The sequence below is a fragment of the Dasypus novemcinctus genome, chromosome 3 (genome assembly GCF_030445035.2).
Source record: "Dasypus novemcinctus isolate mDasNov1 chromosome 3, mDasNov1.1.hap2, whole genome shotgun sequence".
Classification (NCBI taxonomy): domain Eukaryota; kingdom Metazoa; phylum Chordata; class Mammalia; order Cingulata; family Dasypodidae; genus Dasypus; species Dasypus novemcinctus.
The window spans coordinates 50,274,726-50,295,345 of NC_080675.1; the positions used below are offsets into that span (position 1 = coordinate 50,274,726).

Consider the following 20,620-nt stretch of genomic DNA (forward strand, 5'->3'; position numbering starts at 1 on the left):
GACAGAAACATTGTGGAAAAATTTTAAATGTGAAGCTAAAAAGCTAGTGTCAGATGTAATAGAGTGTGGATTTACCATTGAATAATTAATGTTCCAGCAGTCATTTTTCCATATGTTGTAATACCTGAAGCAAGAATTATCATTAAGTAACCTTTTTAGACATAAATATCTCTATCAAGATTAACTGTTTAACTTTGGAAACCTCAGATCTGCAGTCTGCAGCCAAGAAAATAGTTCAGCATTTAATCTTTTTGTTTAGTTCAATCCCTTCTTTAACACTGAACCGTAAATTTCCTCTAAACACAGGCCAAACATTTCTTTTCATCATGCATCGCTCACCTATGTTCCACTTATATTTTTAAGATCTTTATATTTAAATGTCATGTTGTTTACTGAATCACAGCATGTTCAAAGTGGAACTTATCATCAAATATAAGAACTAAAAAAGAATGTGATCATATACTAAAACCTCCATGTCTTATGGATGAGAAACCTGTGATTTATGGAAGTTAAGTGACTCATTCATGGTCAGACAGTTAGTTATGGCAGTAATCTTGAGACTTCTATTTTATTTAACAAGCAGGTATATAGCACTAATTATGTGCGTCACTGTTCTAAGCATTTTATAACTACTCATTTGATATTCACAACAATCTTATAAGGTATAGGTATATTATTATCCTTATTTTATAGGTAAGGAAATACCACAGGTGATACAGCTAGTCAACGATAGAGTTGAGATTCAAAACTAGAGTCCTTGCTTTTAACTACTGGGTTATATGTTGCCTTGTCTAATTATTTTTCCAAAATCATTACTTTTATAGTTTAATTCTCTTATGTGACAATCTGTAATGGCTGGCTTCTCATCAAAATGAAACTCTTGTGACTGACTTTCAACATCTGGGAGACAGGGTAGCATTGGGGTCAAAAGCTTCGAGTTTGAATCTGATTTGCTACATTCAAATCCCAACTCTAACACTTACTGGCTATATAGCTTTAAACAGATTATTTTTCTATGCATTAAAATCCTCTGTTTAAATTGGAAATTAGTAATAAGCGTCTATTTCATGGGGTTATTGTGAGGAAAAATAAGTTAATGCCTATGAAAATAGGTGGAATATAGCCCAATGTACATTCTCAATAGGTATCAACTATTATTATTCCAAAACTGATGGTTCTATATTATTTAACATTATTCTTCACTCTAAACAATTTTCTCTCCATGTGTTTGTCCATTCAGTAACTAATTTCTGCCTTTCCCCACTATAATTCTTACTTTTATGACATTGCTTATGGTGGTCACCAGTCTCCAATGTTTAATAGTGGATTTTTGTAATTTTGATTTTTTCTTATTTTTCCATAACAGAAATAGAAATACAATACCTGAAGGTCAAGCTCAGAAGGAATCCCCTGGGTTTTCTTTTCTTATGAATTATACTTCTAGATCACCTGGACTGAACTTATTTGATTCTTCTGTATTTGATTCAGAAATCCCATCAGATCAGGTAATAAGATAAGCCAAAGTTTATTTTTAAAAATTACACATTGGAACCTCAAGTAATTTTAGTTCTTTAGTACCAAACTGTCATGAAACAGAACACAAAACAAAAGCAATTTGAAAATTGTGTGAGTACAGATAATATAACACAGTTCCCCATTACCTTTTTGCTTTCAACCTCAGGTCCCCCAAACTAACATCTACTCATATAAATAGAATTTTGGGGTGGGGATGATTTAAATTGCAGTTAGAGACAATTTAAAAATGAATTTGGCTTTATAGTTAATATATCTAACTGCTAAACCAATTTCACATATTCTCAATGTGGAAAATGCTCCAGGTTATAGGTTGATCTTTTCAACTGCATATTTTTACATAGCAAAATTATTATTGGTTAATTTTAAAAGATCTTAATAACTGCCTTCTAATGTTGGTTTCTGTTCTTCCTTAGTAGAAATTATGATAAGTATTTATTTGCACATTTACTGGTAAGACATGCTTTATTTTATCAGTAAAAATATGTATAGTAATTAAGGTTAGATTCTGAAGGCAGACAACTTGACTGTATACTGGATTTGGGATTTTGGGTCAGTAACTCTTTGTGCTTAAGGTTCCTTATTTGTGAAATGGAAATAATAATAGTTATTACTATAGGATTTATGAATATAAATGAATTTCTATACTTAAAGACTTAGAAAAATACCAGCCATTTTGTAATGCTCTGTATCAACCATTATTTTATACTATTATTGCTTATTTAAATTAGACAAATTTAGCTAATTTTATATGGATTAGAATGTTCTATTCCTATCCCCCTACATCATATTAAGTGATGGTAATTTGAAATTTATTGATGGATTTGATATAGTACTATACATTTCATAGTATTTCATGTCTTCAGCTTTTGTCTCATTTTTTATTTAATGTTTATTAGTAAAACAGGCAATTCCTAGAAAGGGTGTGCCAGGCATGAAAAAACATTTCTCTGTAATAGTTGCTTAATTCTTATTTACAAAAGTAACATAAATGCAAAATATGTGTTTGTTACCTTAACAAGAAACAGGTACATTTTGGATAAGAAAATCATAAAAACTTTATTTTTAAAAATGATTTGAGGGAATCATTTGGCTCAAGCAGTTGAGCCCCTGCTTCCCACATGGGAGATCCTGTTCAGTTCCTGATGCCTCTTGAAAAAATAAGCAAAACAAACAGAAAAACACAAGCAAAAGAAAAAAGAAAAAACCAACTCAGGGAAGCCAGTGTGGCTCAATAGTTGAGCACTGGCTTCCCACATATGAAGTCCTGAGTTCAATCCCCAGCCCCCAGTACCTCAAAATCAAAAACAAAAACAAAACCTATTTGAATATATAGAAATGTATATGAAGTACCTGTATAGAAAGAAAATGTTGTGAAGATGTATTTTTTTTCTCAAAATAATGTAGAGATTTAATCCAGTTCAAATCTAATTGGAATCCTGGCAAGATTATTTTTAATTTTTGTTTTGTTTTGTTTTTGTGGTGTGAGGTTGGGAGAGATGGTTAACAAAATAATTACGACTTTTTCTTGGGGAAAAAACTGGTCAAGAATAATCAAGAAAATTTCAAAAAGAAAATTTGTAATAAATTAAAATAGAATTCTAGAAAAAGACTTAATCAAAAAGAATGCAGAAAAGGAATAGAATAACAAAATACAAAGGGAACAAACAGACAAGAAATAGTAAAATGGTAAGCCCAAAAATAAAAATTTCAATAATTATATTAACATAAATGAACTAAACCCTTTTTTAAAAGGCAGAGATTGTCAGAATGGATAATAAAGCAATACCCAACTATAAGCTATCCACAAGAGATACATTTGAAATATAAAGATAGACAGGTCGAAACTAAATGGATGGAAATGATATACCATGAAAAATAAAAGCTTTATAGAAAGGCCACAGTGGCTGTATGAATATCATTTTATGTAGTCTTTAAGACCAAGAATATTATTAGAAGTAAAGAGATTTCATAATGTTAAAACATTTCATAATGTTAAAAGGGCCAGTTCATCAGAAAGATATAACTATCATAAATGCTTGTGCACCTAATAACAATTTCAAAATATGTGGAACAAAAACTGACAGAATTAAATGGAGAAATAGGCAAAAACATAAACGTAGTAGGAGATTTTTAATACCCTTTCTCAGCAACTGATAGAATTATACCAAAAAAGAAATCAGTAAAGATCTGTAAGATCTGAACACCACCATCAACCCCCTTGACCAATGGGTATCTAGAGAATACCACATCCAGCAACTGCAGCATGTACATTCTTTTCAAAAGGATTGAAATCATACAGAATATGTTTTTGGACAACAATGGAATTAAATTAGAAATCTGTAACTAGGTTATTTAGGAAAACCGTATAAATACTTAGACCATGGGTCAAAGAAAAAGAATCACAAGAAAAATTGGAAAATACTTTGACTCAAATGATTATTAAAAAAACAGCATATAAAATATTATGGGATGCAGACAAAGCCAGAGCAAAGCCAGGGCTTTAAATAATTTAGTAATTCAAATAATCACATTGATAAAAAAGAAGAAAGGTCTAAAATCATTGGTCTTAGGTTCTACCTTGAGAAGCTATAATACGGAGCAAAGTAAGTTCGAAGTAAGTAGAATGAAGCAAATAAATATAAGAACAGAAATTGATGAAATCAACAATTCAGAAAATTAACAAAGCTTAAGTTGGTTCTTTGAAAAAATTGGTAAACCCTTAGCTAGACTGATAAAGAAAAAGAGAGAGAATACAATTTACCAATATTAGGGATATAAGAGAGGATATCACTAGAGAATCTGTGGATATTAATAATAAGAGAAGATTACAAAAAAAGAAGATTGGTGAGGGGGAACTTATATTTCTACATATTAAAACATGTAGGGAAGCAGATGTGGTTCAGGCAACTGGGCTCCCAGCTACCACATGGGAGGTTGCTGGTTCAGATCCCAATGCCTCCTACAGAATACAGTGAGCTTGTGTGACAGGCAGGCAGAGCAAGCTGATATGACAAGAGACACAAGAAAAAAAGAACATAATGGGAGACACAACACAGTAGAGAGTGGAGGTTCCCTGTGCTGCTTGAAGAAGATAGCGAGCTGACATGACTGGCAGGCGTGGCAAGCTAATGCAACAAGATAATTCAACAAGAGACATGGGGAAGAAAAACAGAATGAGAGACACAACAAAGCAGAGAGCAGAGGTTGGCTCAAGTGATTAGACAACTCCCCACATAAGAGGTTCCAGGTTTGACTCCTGGTGCCTCCTAAAGAAACGAGGAAGACAGATAGACTCAGGAAGTGAAAAAAAACAAGGGTATGGGGAGAAATAAATAAATAAATCCTATAAGCCTAGAGTAATCAAAATGGTGTGATAATGATATAAGAATTGATAGACTGATCAATGGTAAAGACTAGAAAGTTCCAAAATAAAAGAATTTAGAATGTGATAAAGATGGGACCACAGATTAGTAAGGATAAATTAGGCACCCATTTTTCACTGTACACCAGTAGAAGTTACAAATACATTAACTTCAATAAAAAATATTAACCATTGTGTTAGTCTGCCAAAGGGGTGCTGATGCAGAACACCAGAAATCTGTTGGCTTTTATAAAGGGTATTTATTTGGGGTAAAAGCTTACAGTTATAAGACCCTCAGGAGTCCAACTCAAGGTTGTCTTCTCACCGAAGTCAGTTGCCACATGTTGAAGCAAGATGGCCACTGATCTCTGCCTGGTCTCTCAGGACTTTCTTTATTGGTCTCTGGCATAGGGCTCATTTCTTTCCAGGCCTTCTCAGCTGCACTGTTCTCTTCAGCTGCAAACTATCAGGCAAATGCCTCATCTCTTCCCTAGGCTCCAGGATCAAACATGACAGAGCTCTCTCTCTCCTTGTGTGTCTTCTTGAGTGAGTGCCTCTTTATATCAGCCTGCTAGGATGAATGACTCAAACTGAGTCAGGCCCTACTTATGTGGTCAAATCAAAAGCCCTAAATTGATTTTATCAAGTAAACTTAAAATCTATGAATTTAATACAATCAAAGGGTATCACACCCGGAATAGATGAGTTTACAAATATAATATATTTCTCTTTTGGGGATTCATAAATAATCTCAAACTGCCAGAACAAAAAAAAATACTTTGGAGGAAATATAGGTGAAACAATTATCTAAGCATAAAAACAGTAGAAGAAGAATCAAAAGAAAAGAAATTGGGTTTGGTTGTAAACAAAAATTTAAACTTCTTGTATGTTAAAATTTATAAAAGGTAAATTAACAACCTCAGTGTCCAAAATTTTAAAAATGGTTCCAAACTGTATGGTATGTCCATATGAAAGTATATAATACTGCCATAAAAAAATCAATTTCTGAAGAATAGCAACAGAGAAAAATACTTATTACAAGGCAATATGAAGAGAAAAAAAGGACAAAAGACTATCCTGTATATAGCATAGTTCCATTTTCTTTTAGAAAGTCTGTCTTAGAGAAAAAATTTGGAGCTATCATAGTTCTTATTATTTTTATAGGCAGAAAAACAATACCAAGAGTCTAATTTTAAAGGGCTTTAATTAAAGCCAAAGTTGACAAAATTTTAGGCCATACTAGTAGTCTAAAGGAGGGGCTATCATTAGTACAGCACATGTTGCCATTCATATTTTTGTCTATTGGCAGAATCAAATTGGTAGACTTTATTTTAATCATAAGTAATTGACAGGTTTTGAAGATATATCTATTTTTTAGTACAGTAGTATGTGATATAGAAAGTTGCTATTTTGAGCACTCTAGTTCTGCTTATTTGGAAGAACTAGGTTTTATATAAAAGTTATAAAACAAAATTTGGTTTATGTTTAAAAATAAATGCTATGTATACTGTTATACGGATTTCACAAGTAATATTTCATGCAAATTATTTTTCAGTTTAGTGAACATTACTCTGCAGGAAATTTAAATCCTCTCTCATCACATCAGGATATTGGTAAGTGATTGGAAGTTTGCTACATATAAAAACATATCAACTTTATGTCTTCGTATTTAGTTTGTTTCTAACCAATTTTTTTAGATGCTCAGTTTATTCTTTAAAAACTACTGTTACTTCTGCATCCCTCACTGATAATCTTTTAGCAATTTAGCTTCTGTTTTTACCATCCTACCAAAATTTGATTTCTCCAAGAGTACTAATGCCTTTCCAATTATCAAGTGTTATGGGTTTTCTGCATTTAACATCATATTAAGCCTCTTTGCAATATTTGAAACAGTTTGCTATTCTTATTTCCTTTCTGTTGATTTTGGTATTCCTTCCATCTCTCTGGTGATTACATTTTATTGGATCTTTATTTTTCTTCCATCCCTTAATTAGTTAATTCATTCGACATATAACTATATATGCATATATATTATATTAGGTATTGCTTTGGGCTCTGGGCAAAGAACAGTGGACAATAATGCCAAATTCTCATAGGGTTAATGGTCAAGTGAGAAAAACATAAAATAGACAAACGAATATATAATATGTTAGGTGGTGCCCTAAACAGCAGTTGTTATGGGTTGAATTGACAGTTAGACTTTCATGTTAAAATAGACTTTTAAAATATATATACATATATTTTTTAAAGATACTCAGATTAGACAGAATGTTACATAAAAAAATATAAGAGATTCCCATATGCCCCACTCCCTATATCTTCCACCTTCCCCACGTTAACAACTTCTTTCATTAGTTGTGGTACATTCATTGCAATTGATGAACATATTTGGAGCATTGCCCCTAGTTTACATACAATAGACTTTTAATCTAATGCTCCATTTACATAGATTTATAGAATGATACAGGATAGCAGATAATAGCAGGTACACCATCTTTATCTCATCAAGAGGCCCATCAGCTACCCAAGTATAAGCTTTCTTTTGGCATCTCACCTACATGGGGCATGTAAGGCTGCTAAGTGTAAGAGGCATGGTGCATGTAGTTCACCTTGACATAGAAAAGCTACAGCCTCATTTTCCTCCCCGTTTCTAATAATATTCTGAGGCCCAATGCCTATAGACTAACTCACAGGTTCTCTAACTCAGGTTCAGTCCCACACAGCAGACAAAGCAGAAACAAGTCTTTCCATGTTATCTTAACTCTGTATATTCTAAGAAAACAGTGCTGTAAGAAGTTAGATTGTAGGATAATTTTCCCAGGCAAGCTTGGATTAACTCAAGCTTCTTGTTATTTCTTTACTTACAGACAGTGATAAGTGCTATGAAAAAAAGTAAAGAAGAGTGAAGAGAATAGGGAGTACTTGGGTTGGAAGGTGGTTGCTGTGTTACGAGGAAGTTAGGGAAGGCTTTGCTAAAAGGCAGCATTTCTACAGAGACCTGAAGGAGCTGTGAATACAAGCTCCAGGAAGAGGGTGCAAAGGCCTTGAGATGGGAGCATGCTTAGGATATTTATTGAACAGCAGGTAAACTGGTATATTTGGAATGGAATAATGTTGCCAGTTGTTTCCAAGAACCTGGCAAGCTGCTTGTGGCCGCTCAGGCAGGAGGAGAAGCTTTCCTCACATCGCCCTCGTAGGCAGCCGGTTGTCGACACACCTTCTCAGCTGTGTGTCGGGGTTTGCTGGCCGGGGCTACTAGTCAGCAGAAGGGGACTCACGCAAACCACTGGCCAAGATGCTCAAAACAGTTTATTAGCTGGAGTGAGAAAGCCAATGTGTGCGGGTTAATGCGCAGTCTGCAAGCAAGTCCGGGGAGGGAATGGTAGAAGGGAGTTATATAGGGTGAACGCGGAAACATTATGTGATTGGTTGATACAGCAGTATGTCTATATAAGGTGGCTTTTAGGGTTACTGGCTAGATGGGCGGGAGGGGACGAAGAGGCAGTTTGGCACAGGTGTACTGTCTTTAGCCAGTGACTCAGCTCCTATGAGGGCTATCCCTGAGTTTACTCAAGGGTGTGTAGGATCTAGAGTTTACTCATAGTTCTGTCCCTTCTAAGGCGAGTTTCATGGCTTGGACCGCAGCTGGGCCAGTCTGTCCCTCATAATAAGGAAGGGGAAAACTGTAGAAGATTAAATCAGAGAGTTTGGCAGGGGTACAAATCATGTGGGGTCTTAAAGACCAGTAAGGATTTGGGGTGTTTTTTGTTTTTTGCTGTTTTTTTGTTCTGAGATGGGAAGTAATTGGAGGGTTTTGAGCAAAGGACTGAAATGATCTGACAGGCTAAGAATTACTCTGGGTACTATATGAAAAACAGCAGGTATGGAAATAAGGATGAAAGCAAGAAGAACCATTTAGGAATCTATTAAAATAATCTATATGAGAATTGATGATAGGGTGGTAGATGCCAAAGTGATGAGTAGAGGTCAGGTTTGATGTAAAAATTTTTCTGAAGGTAGAATCAGAAGGCAGTTGGATATATGAATCTGGATTTCAGTGGGGTGGAGACATAAATTTTGGCATTGTCATAATGGTATTTATTGCTGTAAGACCAGATGGAATCTACTAATTGTAGACATGCTTTCAATATCAGCCATCTAAAAATTTTATTCTGTTTATATTCTTTTCTTTGACACTATTATTCACTTGACACTCAACTTCTGTGCTTTCCAGTATTATAATACAGGTGATGACAAAAATCATATCTTCCCCCATTAACTTTTCTCCTAAACTCTAGTACCTTATTTCTGGTTGTGTAATTGAAATCTCTTTATGTCTATGACATTTGTTGACATTAGTAACTCAGCATATCTCTAGCTTGTTTTCCTTTTGATGTCTCTAATGGGATTGCCATTATTCTAATTGCCAAACATTATTCTAATTGCCAAACAATACTGGTAACTGTAACCCCTCTCTGTGTCTGTGACTATATCCAACTAGTTACCAAATTTTCTCAATTCTTTCTCTGAAATATGTGTTTTTCATTCTTTTCTGTTTTCATTGATACCACTATATTTCAAACTCTTACTACATTTACTTGGGCTACAGCTATTTTCCTTTGTTTAAATTTTATGGATGTATTTTGAAGTCAATGGAAAAATGAAGTGAGATGATGAGAACGGTGGAAAGGAAGAATTCATGTATATATTGGTAATCAGGTGGTCCGTCCATCCATCCATCTATCCATTCATTTTTCATTCATACATCCATCATCCTATTATTTATTGGCTCAGCTCTATTTTAGGGTGAAATAATTAAAATGTTAGAAAATATAAGAAAATTTCAGTGGCGCAAAGTAAATTTTTATGCTTACTGTGCTATAGTTAAATTCTCTATAGAAAAGAAAGCATAAGTGCTTTAAAAAGCTTGTTTCAAATAAGTCTTTGGATTACTATACATTTTTATTGCTTTGTAATAATTAAAATTATAATTAATATGTCGAAAAAATATTTTTATATTTATAGTTTTAAATATTATAAATGAAAGAATGTTTTTCCTATTGGCAGTTCTAGAAATCACCAACCAAAAAATTTTATATATAAAGATTATTTTTAAAATTTCTTTAAAACAATATAATGTTTCTAACAGAGCCCTGAATAGTATATTATGGCTACTCAATAAATAGTGGTGGAATTTGTTTGATTTATGCAATATCTCTTAGATTCAGCAGTTTTTCCATTCTCATTGTTATGACAATAGGTAAGTTCAAACTTTCATCACTTCTTCCCTGAGCAATTGACATTTTTACCTTTCTTTTGTCCTCACCTCTAGACACTCTTCTCTTCCAGCTTTTCTACTCATTTCTTCCTGAGTAATCCTTGTAAAGCAAAATTCAAATCACATCATGTATCTACTTGAAATTCATTAATGTCTTCCTTTTACCTACCAAATAAAGTCTGGATTCTGTAGTTGAACATTCAGTAATCTTTCCAAGCTCATATTCAGTAATTCCCTTTTATACCTCTTTATTATTTCTCAGTGCTTCTGCCAAGTTGAATCAACTTCTGTTACCCTTATTTTGCCTTTGCATGCCTGTTTCTTTTTTTCTTTTTTTTTTAAAGATTTATTTATTTATTTCTCTTCCCTCCCCCCCCACCCCAGTTGTCTGTTCTCTGTGTACATTTGCTGCGTCTTGTTTCTTTGTCCGCTTCTGTTGTTGTCAGCGGCACGGGAATCTGTGTCTTGTCATCATGTGTCAGCTCTCTGTGTGGGTGGCGCCATTCCTAGGCAGGCTGCACCTTTCACGCTGGGCGGCTCTCCTTACAGGGTGCACACTCCTTGCACATGGGGCTCCCCTATGCGGGTGACACCCCTGTGTGGCAGGGCACTCCTTGCATGCATCAGCACTGCTCATGGGCCAGCTGCACACGGGTCAAGGAGGCCCGGGGTTTGAACTGCGGACCTCCTATGTGGTAGACAGACAACCCTAACCACTGGGCCAAGTCCGTTTCCCGCATGCCTGTTTCTGAGCCTCTGTGCTATTCTTTCTATTTGGGGCATTTTATCCCACTTTCTACATTATATATAGTTCCTTATATACATTTGTATCTTCAAGTTCAAATTTTTGAAAGTAGAGTTTAAGTTTGAGTCTATTTTAACCTTCCATAGTACCAATGACAGTGCCTTGCACATAAGAGGAATATGGTTAAAGATTTGCTTAATAAATAAATAATTCAGTGTTACTCCTTTTATTGTATGTGGTATACTGTAATTCAATAGGTTATGCAAAATTTAAATAATGTGAATAACATGATATTGTAATATTTATCTTCTTCAGGAAACTTATTTGGGAAACCTGAAGAAGATGCTTTTACATTTTCTTTTCCATCCGACTCTTCAACTCACGCATTTGGAGCTGGAAAAGATGATTTTAGTTTTCCATTTTCATTTGAACAGGATCAAAACTCAGCACATTCTTCCTCCTTAAAAGGTTTTTCATCTTCCTCACAAAATACAACACAATTTACTTTTTTTTGAGCTAATTACTAATTTCTTGAGTTATTTTACTGCTCTGTAATTATCTAGAGCATACATTTCCATTATTACTTAAAACATGAAGACTATTCTTTTTATTTTGTTGATTAAAACAGTGAGTCACCATAGTTACATATTTGATTATATTTATTTAAATACTTAAACTAAGCCTGAAATCTAATTTTATTTTTACTTGTAGCATTAATTGATCATTATTTATTTCAGTTTTGATTTGTAAATCATATTCAGGCAAAAGTTTTATTAGTTTTAGTAGAATTTGATGCTTTTTCTATTAATCATTGTTGTAAATATTAAGCCAGATGCTCCCCAGAACCTAAGTTTCGTTCTGGTAGTATTTCAAGTGCTTTCAGAAGAGCTAGAATTCAGGTCATCAGGAGACCTTTCAGTGATAACTGTGCAGAATTTTTGCTGACGTTAACTTTAGTTACTAAAAAATTTAAAAAGTACTAGTGTTCATTTGTTTCATCGCTGCAGTATATAGAGGGATACTCTAGTAATCTCAAAGAATTTATGTTCTTGAATAAAGTCTGTGTTATTTCTTCTAATACAATAAATGGCAAAAGCAGGAGTTATTCTAAAATTCTTTGATATGAGGAAATTAAATGTGAAGGACTAAAGTAATTTCTGAAAATTGGATTGCTGTATCAGTGGTGATACTGTTAAGATAATTTTCTTGCTTAAATCTTTTTTGAAGAACATTTAAAATTTTGTTCCCTGTCTTCAACAACAAAAAAATTCACCTTTATAATTTTATGCAATGTTTGCCGTGCCAATACATAGTTTAAATGAAGATATTTAAAATTTGATGAAACTGTGTAAAAATATTGCTCAACATCTCTATTGTAAATTAGTTGTGTTAATTTATCATGTATTAAAGAGTCCAACACCAGTTTTTGATGTCTGCTGCCAGCTTTTAAGTCTCATCCCTTTGTCTTATTAACTGGGCAACTTAATAAGAAAGCCCTGATGCTCCCTCCCTTGTCACCTGCAGAAAGTTCTTACCATGAGTAGGAACCCTCAGTTCAGCCCTACTCCCTAACCACCATAAAACCCAAAGCCACCCCCCTTTCCCTGCTCTCAAGCCATTTTAGGACTAGCTCAATATGCATAAAACCCTTTCTGTGGGTACTGAACATTTTCATAATCTTTTTTTTTTTTTAAAGATTTAAAATTTATTTCTCACCCTGCCCCTGTCGCCTGCTCTCTGTGTCCATTCACTGTATGTTCTGTGTCTGCTTGTCTTCTCTTTAAGTGGCAACAGGAACTGATCCTGGGACCTTCCAGAGTATAAGAGAGGTGCCCAAACACCTGCACCACCTTGGCTCCCTGGTGTGCTGTGCCTCTTATTGTTTTTCCTCTGTGTCTCTTTTTATTGTGTTATCTTGCTGTGCCAGCTTCCCTTCACCAGGAAGTCCTGGGACTTGAACCTGAAACTTCCCATATGGTAGCTGGGAGCTCAATTGCTTGAGCCACATCCATTTCCCTTTTCATATTCTGATGTTTGTATGGCATCATCAGTATCAACATCTGAACTGAATTCGGGATGAAAGTTTATCTTGCCTTTGAACATATAACAATTTAAATTATTTCAAGATTTATGAAGTCAAACCTTTCCAAAGACTTTTAAGAAGTCAGAAAGATATTCTAGCTAATGATAGAAATAATTTTTTTTAAGATTTATTTATTTCTCTCCTCTTCCCCCCCACACCCCAGTTGTCTGTTCTCTGTGTCCATTTTGCTGCGTGTTCTTTTTTTTTTGTCTGCTTCTGTTGTTGTCAGCAGCACGGGAATCTGCATTTCTTTTTTTGTTGTTGTTGTGTCGTCATCTTGCTGCATCAGCTCTCCGTGTGTATGGCGCCATGGCAGGCTGCACTTTCACGCTGGGTGGCTCTCCTTATGGGGTGTACTCCTTGTGCATTGGACTCCCAATATGTAGGGAGCACCCCTACACAGGGGGCACCCCTATGTGGGGGGCACCCCTGCGTGGCACGGCACTCCTTGCGTGCATCAGCACTGCGCATGGGCCAGCTCCACACGGGTCAAGGAGGCCCAGGGTTTGAACCATGGACCTCCCATGTGGTAGACGGACACCCTGTCCACTGGGCCAAGTCTGCTTCCCAGATAGAAATAATTTAAGAAATCTTTATACTGTGTAAAAAAAAAAACTGGTTGAAAGATATAAATTTAAGTTAAAAGGTGGCAGATTTTTTCATATAAATTATTTATTTTGATTTGACCCTATACTGAATTAATTGGGTAATATGAGTTATCCAAATTTGTTCTTTTCTTTAAAATTTTATTTAGTCTCTTCAACAAATGGTATTGGGAAAACTGGATATCCACATACAAAAGAATGAATTTGGACTCTTACCTCACACCATATACAAAAATGAACTCAAAGTGATCAAAGACCTAAATGTAAGAGCTAAAACTACACAACTCTTAGAAGAAGAAATGGGGAAAAATGAAACACTTAGGTGCCCAAATGGAATCTTATTTATGACACTAAAAGCACAAGGAAACAAAGAAAAATAAACAAATTGGACTTCCTCAATGTTAAAAATTTTGTTAATCAAAGGACACTATCAAGAAGGTGAAAAGACAATTTACAGAATTGGTAGAAATATTTTAAAATCATTTATCTTAGAGGGGTCTGATATCCAGAATATAAAAAACTTTCACAGCTCAACAACAAAAAGATACCCCAATTTAAAAATGGGCAAAGGCCTCCTAGGAAGATACACAAATGACTAACATGCAAATGAAAACTTGTTCAATATCATTAGTCATAAGGAAACTGCAAATCAAAACCACAATGAGATACCATTTCACACCCACTAGGGTGATTATAATTTAAAGTCACAGTAATCAAAACAGCATGGTACTGGCCCAAGGACAGATTCATAGACCAATGGAATCAAACAGTGTTCAGAAACCAACCCTCACATTTATAGCCAACTGAGTTTTGAAAAGGGGCAAATCACTCAATTTGGGAAGAGTAAGAGCAAGAAGTATCAAACTCCTAGGAAAAAAACATAGGGAAGCATCTTCAGGACTTTGTGTTAGACAATCGTTGCTTCAACTACACTTAAAGCACAAGCAACAAAAGAAAAAAAAAGGGTCTCATCAAAATTAAACACTTGAGTGCCTGAAAGGCTTTATCATGAAAGCAAAACAACTCATACAATGGGAGAAAATATTTGGAAACCACATATTCAGTAAGGGTTTAATATCTAGACTATATAAAGAAATCCTAAAACTCATCAACAAAAAGACAACCCAATCAAAGAATGGGCAAAAGACTTGAATAAACATCTCCTCGAAGATATACAAATGACAAAAAAGCACATGAAAAGATGCTCAACAAGGGAACTGATGTGGCTCAGGTCACTGGGCACTCACCTCTGATGTGGAAGGTCCCAGGTTTGGTTCCTGGTGCTTCCTGGAGAAGGTGAGCAAACAATGAGCAGAAAGAGTAGAGAACCATTGTGTGGGGGGGGGGGCGGGAGGGAGGATAGATAAAAATAAGTAAATAAACACATCTCTTAAAAGATGTGGAGGCGTTTTCGGGACGTGGAGTTGTCCTGGATAGTGCTTCACGGACAATTACGGGACATTATAGATCCCCCCAGGGCCCACTGAATGGAACGTGAGAGAGTCTGGGCTATGATGTGGACCATTGACTATGGGGTGCAGTGATGCTCAGAGATGAACTTACCAGGTGCAATGGATGTGTCATGATGATGGGAGAGAGTGTTGCTGTGGGGGGAGGTGGGGGGCGGGGGCGGTGGGGTTGAATGGGACCTCATATTTTTCATAATGTAATTTAAAAAAATAATTTAAAAAAAAAAAAAGACACTTGAGGCACATTATGCTAGAGATGAAGATGTTTTAGCGAATTCAATTTAAGCTACAACATTAAAGTTATTTTGTTGAATAAAACATAACGCAATAAAAAAAAAAAAAAGATGCTCAACATCATTTGCCATTAGGGAAATGCAAATCAAAACCATGAGGTACCATTTCACATGCACTAGAAAAAATTGGAAAATTACAAGTTTTAGAGAGTTTGCAGAGAAATAACATTCATTTTGGGTGGGAATGTAAAATAGTGCAGCCACTGTGGAAGACAGTTTGGCAGTTCCTCAGAATTGTATAAGTATGGAATTACCTTATGATCTGGCAAGCCCATTTCTAGGTATATATATATCCAAAAGAATTGACAACAGCGACTCAAACATATTTGCATACCAAATGATCATTGTGACATTATTCACAATTACCAAAGGATAGAAGAACCCAAGTGTCCATCAGCCAGTGAATGGATGAAGAGTGTGATTTATACGTAGAATGGATTATTATTCGGCCATACAAAGGAATGAGTTTCTGATACATGGGACATCATGGATGAACCTTGAAGGGATAGTGTTGAGTGAAACAAGACAAAAAAGGACAGGGAAACGGACTTTGGCCCAGTGGTTAGGGCGTCCGTCTACCACATGGGAGGCCCGCGGTTCAAGCCCTGGGCCTCCCTGACCCGTGTGGAGCTGGCCCATGCGCAGTGCTGATGCGCTCAAGGAGTGCCGTGCTACACAGGGGTGTCCCCCGCGTAGGGGAGCCCCACGCGCAAAGAGTGCACCCATAAGGAGAGCCGCCCAGCACGAAGGAGGGAGCAGCCTGCCGAGGAATGGCGCCGCCCACACTTCCCGTGCCGCTGACGACAACAAGCGGACAAAGAAACAAGACGCAGCAAAAAGACACAGAAAACAGACAACCGGGGGAGGGGAGAGGAATTAAGTAAATAAAAATAAATCTTAAAAAAAAAAAAACAAGACAAAAAAGGACAAATATATGATCTCTCAATTACAATAATCAAACTCATAGTGTCAGAAATTAGAATATATGTTAGCAAGGGTGAGGGTAAAAAATTGGGAGTTAATGCTTAAATTGTACAGGGTTTCTATTTGGGTTTATGGAAATATTTTGGTAATGGATGGTGGTGATGGTAGCACAATATGAAAGTAACACCACTGAATTCTATGAACGTGGTTAAAAGGGAAAATTTTAGGCTGTATGTATGTTACTAGAATAAAAATTTTAAAAAGCATATGACCGTACAATGCAGTGGGCCCTAATGGAAATCACAGGATGTTCTTTCATCCGTTGTAATAAAGGTATGATTCTAATGCAAAGTGTTAATAATATGGTGATTTATGGGAACTCTGTATTTTATGTATGATTTTTCTGTAAGTCTACCATTTTTCTAATGAAAAATTTAAAAGAACAATTGTTGGAGACAATGTGACGAAATAAGGATTCTTGTACATTGCTAGTAGAGTTACAAAATGGTGCAGATGCTGTGGGAAATAACTGGGCAGTTCCTCAAAAAGTTAAACATAGATTTACCATATGACTCAACAATTTCACTTCTAGGTGTATACTTGAAATAATTAAGAACAGGTATTCAAAAAAAAAACACTTATAGTTGAATGTTCATAACAGCACTATTTACAATAGCCAAAAGGTGGGGGAAAAAAATATCCATCAGCTAATTAATGGATAAACAAAATGTGATATAACCATACAATGAAATATCATGTAGCCATTAAAAGGAATGAAGTACTGATGCATGCCACAATGTGGATGAGCCTTAAAAATACTATGCTATGGGAAGTGGACTTGGCCCAGTGGTTAGGGCATCTGTCTACCACATGGGAGGTCCGCGGTTCAAACCCCAGGCCTCCTTGACCCATGTGGAGCTGGCCCATGTGCAGTGCTGATGCGCTCAAGGAGTGCTGTGCCACGCAGGGGTGTCCCCGCGCAGGGGGGCCACACGTGCAGTGAATATGCCCTGTAAGGAGAGCTGCCCAGCGTGAAAGAAAGTTCAGCCTGCCCAAGAATGACACCGCACACACAGAGAGCTGACACAACAAGATGACACAACAACAAAAAAAGAAATGCAGATTGCCCTGCCGCTGACAACAACAGAAGCGGACAAAGAGCATGCAGCAAATAGACACAGAGAACAGACAACTGGGGTGCGGCGGAGAAGGGGAGAGAAATAAATCTTTAAAATATATCCTATGCTAAATAAAAGAAGCTAGACACAAAAGAAAACATACTGTATGTTTCCTTTTATATGAAATGTCTAAGGAAGATAAAGTCATGGAGACAAAAATGCAGATTAATGCTTGCCAGATACTGGGAAGTGGGAGGAATGGGTAGTGACTACTCAATAGATACAAGATTCTCTTTTGAGGCAATGAATATTTTTTGGAATTAGTTAGAAGTGATGGTTACACAACAATGTAAATGTCCTAAATGTCGTGGTATTGTATACTTTAAAATTGTTAATTTTGTTATGTGAATTTCAACTCAAGAAAAGAGTATTTTAACTTTTCTAATTCCTTTGCCTTTTCATATATATTTTAGAGTCAGTTTGTTGATATCTATTTTTAAAAGTCTGGGATTTTCATTGGGATTATGTTGATCTGTAGACTGAACATCTTAAAAATTTCAAGTATTGGAAAACGGACTTGGCCCAATGGTTAGGGCGTCTGTCTACCACATGGGAGGTCCGCGGTTCAAACCCCGGGCCTCCTTGACCCATGTGGAGTTGGCCTATGCGCAGTGCTGATGCACGTAAGGAGTGCTCTGCCACGCAGGGGTGTCCCCTGCTTAGGGGAGCCCCACACGCAAGGAGTGCGCCCTGTAAGGAGAGCTGCCCAGCGGGAAAGAGAGTGCAGCCTGCCCAGGAATGGCACAGCACACACTTCCTGTTCGGCTGACGACAACAGAAGTGGACAGAGAAACAAGATGCAGCAAATAGACATAGAGAACAGAAAACCGGGGGGGGGGGGGGGGGGGGGGGAATTAAATAAATAAATAAATCTTTAAAAAAAAATTTTTCAAGTATTCTAATCAATGAACATGACATATCTCCCCATTTATTTATGTCTCCTTTGATTTCTTTCATCAATATTTTATTGTTTTCATAATATATAATAGATTCTAAACACGTTTTGTTAGATTTATGCCTAATATTACTTTTTTCTTTTGGTACTTTTGTAAATGATATAGTGCTTTTCTTTTTAATTTTGAATGCTAACTGTTCATTGCTAGTATATCAAAATACTAATAGTTTTCTATACTGACCTTATAACTTGTGACCATGCAACTAAACCCACTTAATAGTTCTAGTAACTTTTTTGTAGATTCTTCAGGATTCCCATATTAGACATTTTGAATATAAATACATTTTATTCCCTTTTTCTTGCTTTATTTCACTGGTTAGGACTTGTAATAAAATGTTGAATAGGAGTGGGGAGGAAGGACATCTTCACCACAATCCAGGTTTTAGGGAAAGCATTCAGTCTTGCATAATTAAGTATGATGTTGCTGTGGGTTGTTCGATAGAAGCTCTTTGTCATGTTAAGAAATTGCCCTTCTATTTTGCTAGAATTTTTTATATGAATGGCTGTCAAATTTCATTTCATTCTTTCCCTCCACCCATTGATATGATCATATTATTTCCTTTTTAGTCTGATAATATGTTGAATTACATTGACTGATTTTTAAATGTTGAACCAGCCTTAACATTCATGGAATAAGCCATTGTATGTTATCCTTTTTATATATTGCTGGGCTCAATTTGTGAATATTTTGTTAAGGATTTTTTGTTTATGTTCATGAGAAAATTAGGTTTTCAGTTCTCTTTTCTTCTATTTTCTTTGTCCAGCTTTGGTATTAGGGTACTGGTGGCTTCATAAAACCAATTAGGAAGTTCTCCTCTTCTTCTAATTTTGGAAGAGATAGTGTAGAATTGGTATTTTTTCCATTGTATGTTTGGGAAATTTTTACCAGTGATCCCATCTGGACCTGGAGTTTTCTTTATTGGATATTTTAAACTGGGCATTCAATTTCTTTAGTAATTATAGGACTATTCGGTTTATCTATTTCTTCATGAAAGAGTTTAGTATTTTGTGTCTCCAGGAATTGGCTTCATCTTGGCTGTCAAATTTATGGCCATAGAGTTGTTTGTAGTATTCTCATTAATCTTTCATTGTAGTCTGTAGTTATTACTTTCATTCTTGATATTGGTAATTTGTATCTTCTCTCTTCTCTTGGTCATTCTGGCTATGGTTAATCAATTTTATAGTCTTTTCCCCAAAAATCTAGCTTTGGGTTCATTGATGTTTTCTATTTCTCTGTTTTCAATTTTACTGATTTATGTTGTTAGAAGTATATACATTTAAGGTTATTATGTCTTGGAGAATTGGCCCTTTCATTGTTTCATAATGTGCCTCTGAAGTCTACTTTATTTGATACTGATATAGCTTTCTTTAGCTTAATGTTTTCATGGAATATCTTTCCAATCTTTTACCTTTAAGCCATTTATATCTTTATATTTAAAGTAAACTTCTTTGTAGATAACATAGAGTTTGGTATTACTTTTTTATCCAACTTTCAAAATTGATGTGTTTATTCCATGCAAATATAATGTGTTTATATGATGGATTAAAATCTAACATATTATTTTCTATTTGTTCCATCTGTTCTTTGTTTTCCCTTCTGTCTTCTCTTGAGTTATTATGTTTCTTCTATTGACTTTTTATACCTTAAAATATTTCGTTGCTGTTTCCCTAGATATATATTTACAATATATATCTTTATTTAATCAGCATTTCCATTCAAGTACTATTATATTGCTTCTTGTGTAGTAAACTTATGACAATGTTTCCAATTCCTTTCTTTCATCCTTTGGGCTATTGTTTTCATAGACTTTACTTTTATGTATGATATAAACACAATACATCATTAATATTTTTTCTTTAGTTATGTTTCAGAGTCTTTGTTACTCTTTTGCTTTTTATTTTATTTGTTTTATTATTTATTAATTTTAAATTAAAGACTCACACACCATACAGTCTATCCACAGTGTTCAATAAATATCCTTGACTCTCAGTATAATTACAGAGTTGTGCATTTATCACCACCATCAATTTTAGAACAATTTCATTGCTTCAACCATTAAAAAAAGCAAAAAACAAAAAGAAAAAGAGAAATACTGTTACTTTTGAAAGATATTTTCACTGGGTATAGAATTCTGGGTTGAACGTTTTTTCCTCTCAGCTCTTTAAAGATATCATTCCATTGTTTTCTAGTGT

The 20,620-nt window shown here is 35.3% G+C and overlaps 1 protein-coding gene across 1 annotated transcript in view; it reads left to right on the forward strand.

Moving 5' to 3' along the window:
- C3H14orf39 (chromosome 3 C14orf39 homolog) overlaps window positions 1–11,636 on the forward strand; it is a 48,467-nt gene extending 36,831 nt beyond the window's left edge. Inside the window, exons 16-18 of the mRNA XM_058294933.1 lie at window positions 1,367–1,505; window positions 6,453–6,510; window positions 11,236–11,636. Coding sequence (XP_058150916.1) covers window positions 1,367–1,505; window positions 6,453–6,510; window positions 11,236–11,435 — 397 coding nt within the window. The 3' untranslated portion in view covers window positions 11,436–11,636. The remainder of the gene's footprint in view (window positions 1–1,366; window positions 1,506–6,452; window positions 6,511–11,235) is intronic.
- Window positions 11,637–20,620: the final 8,984 nt, after the last annotated feature.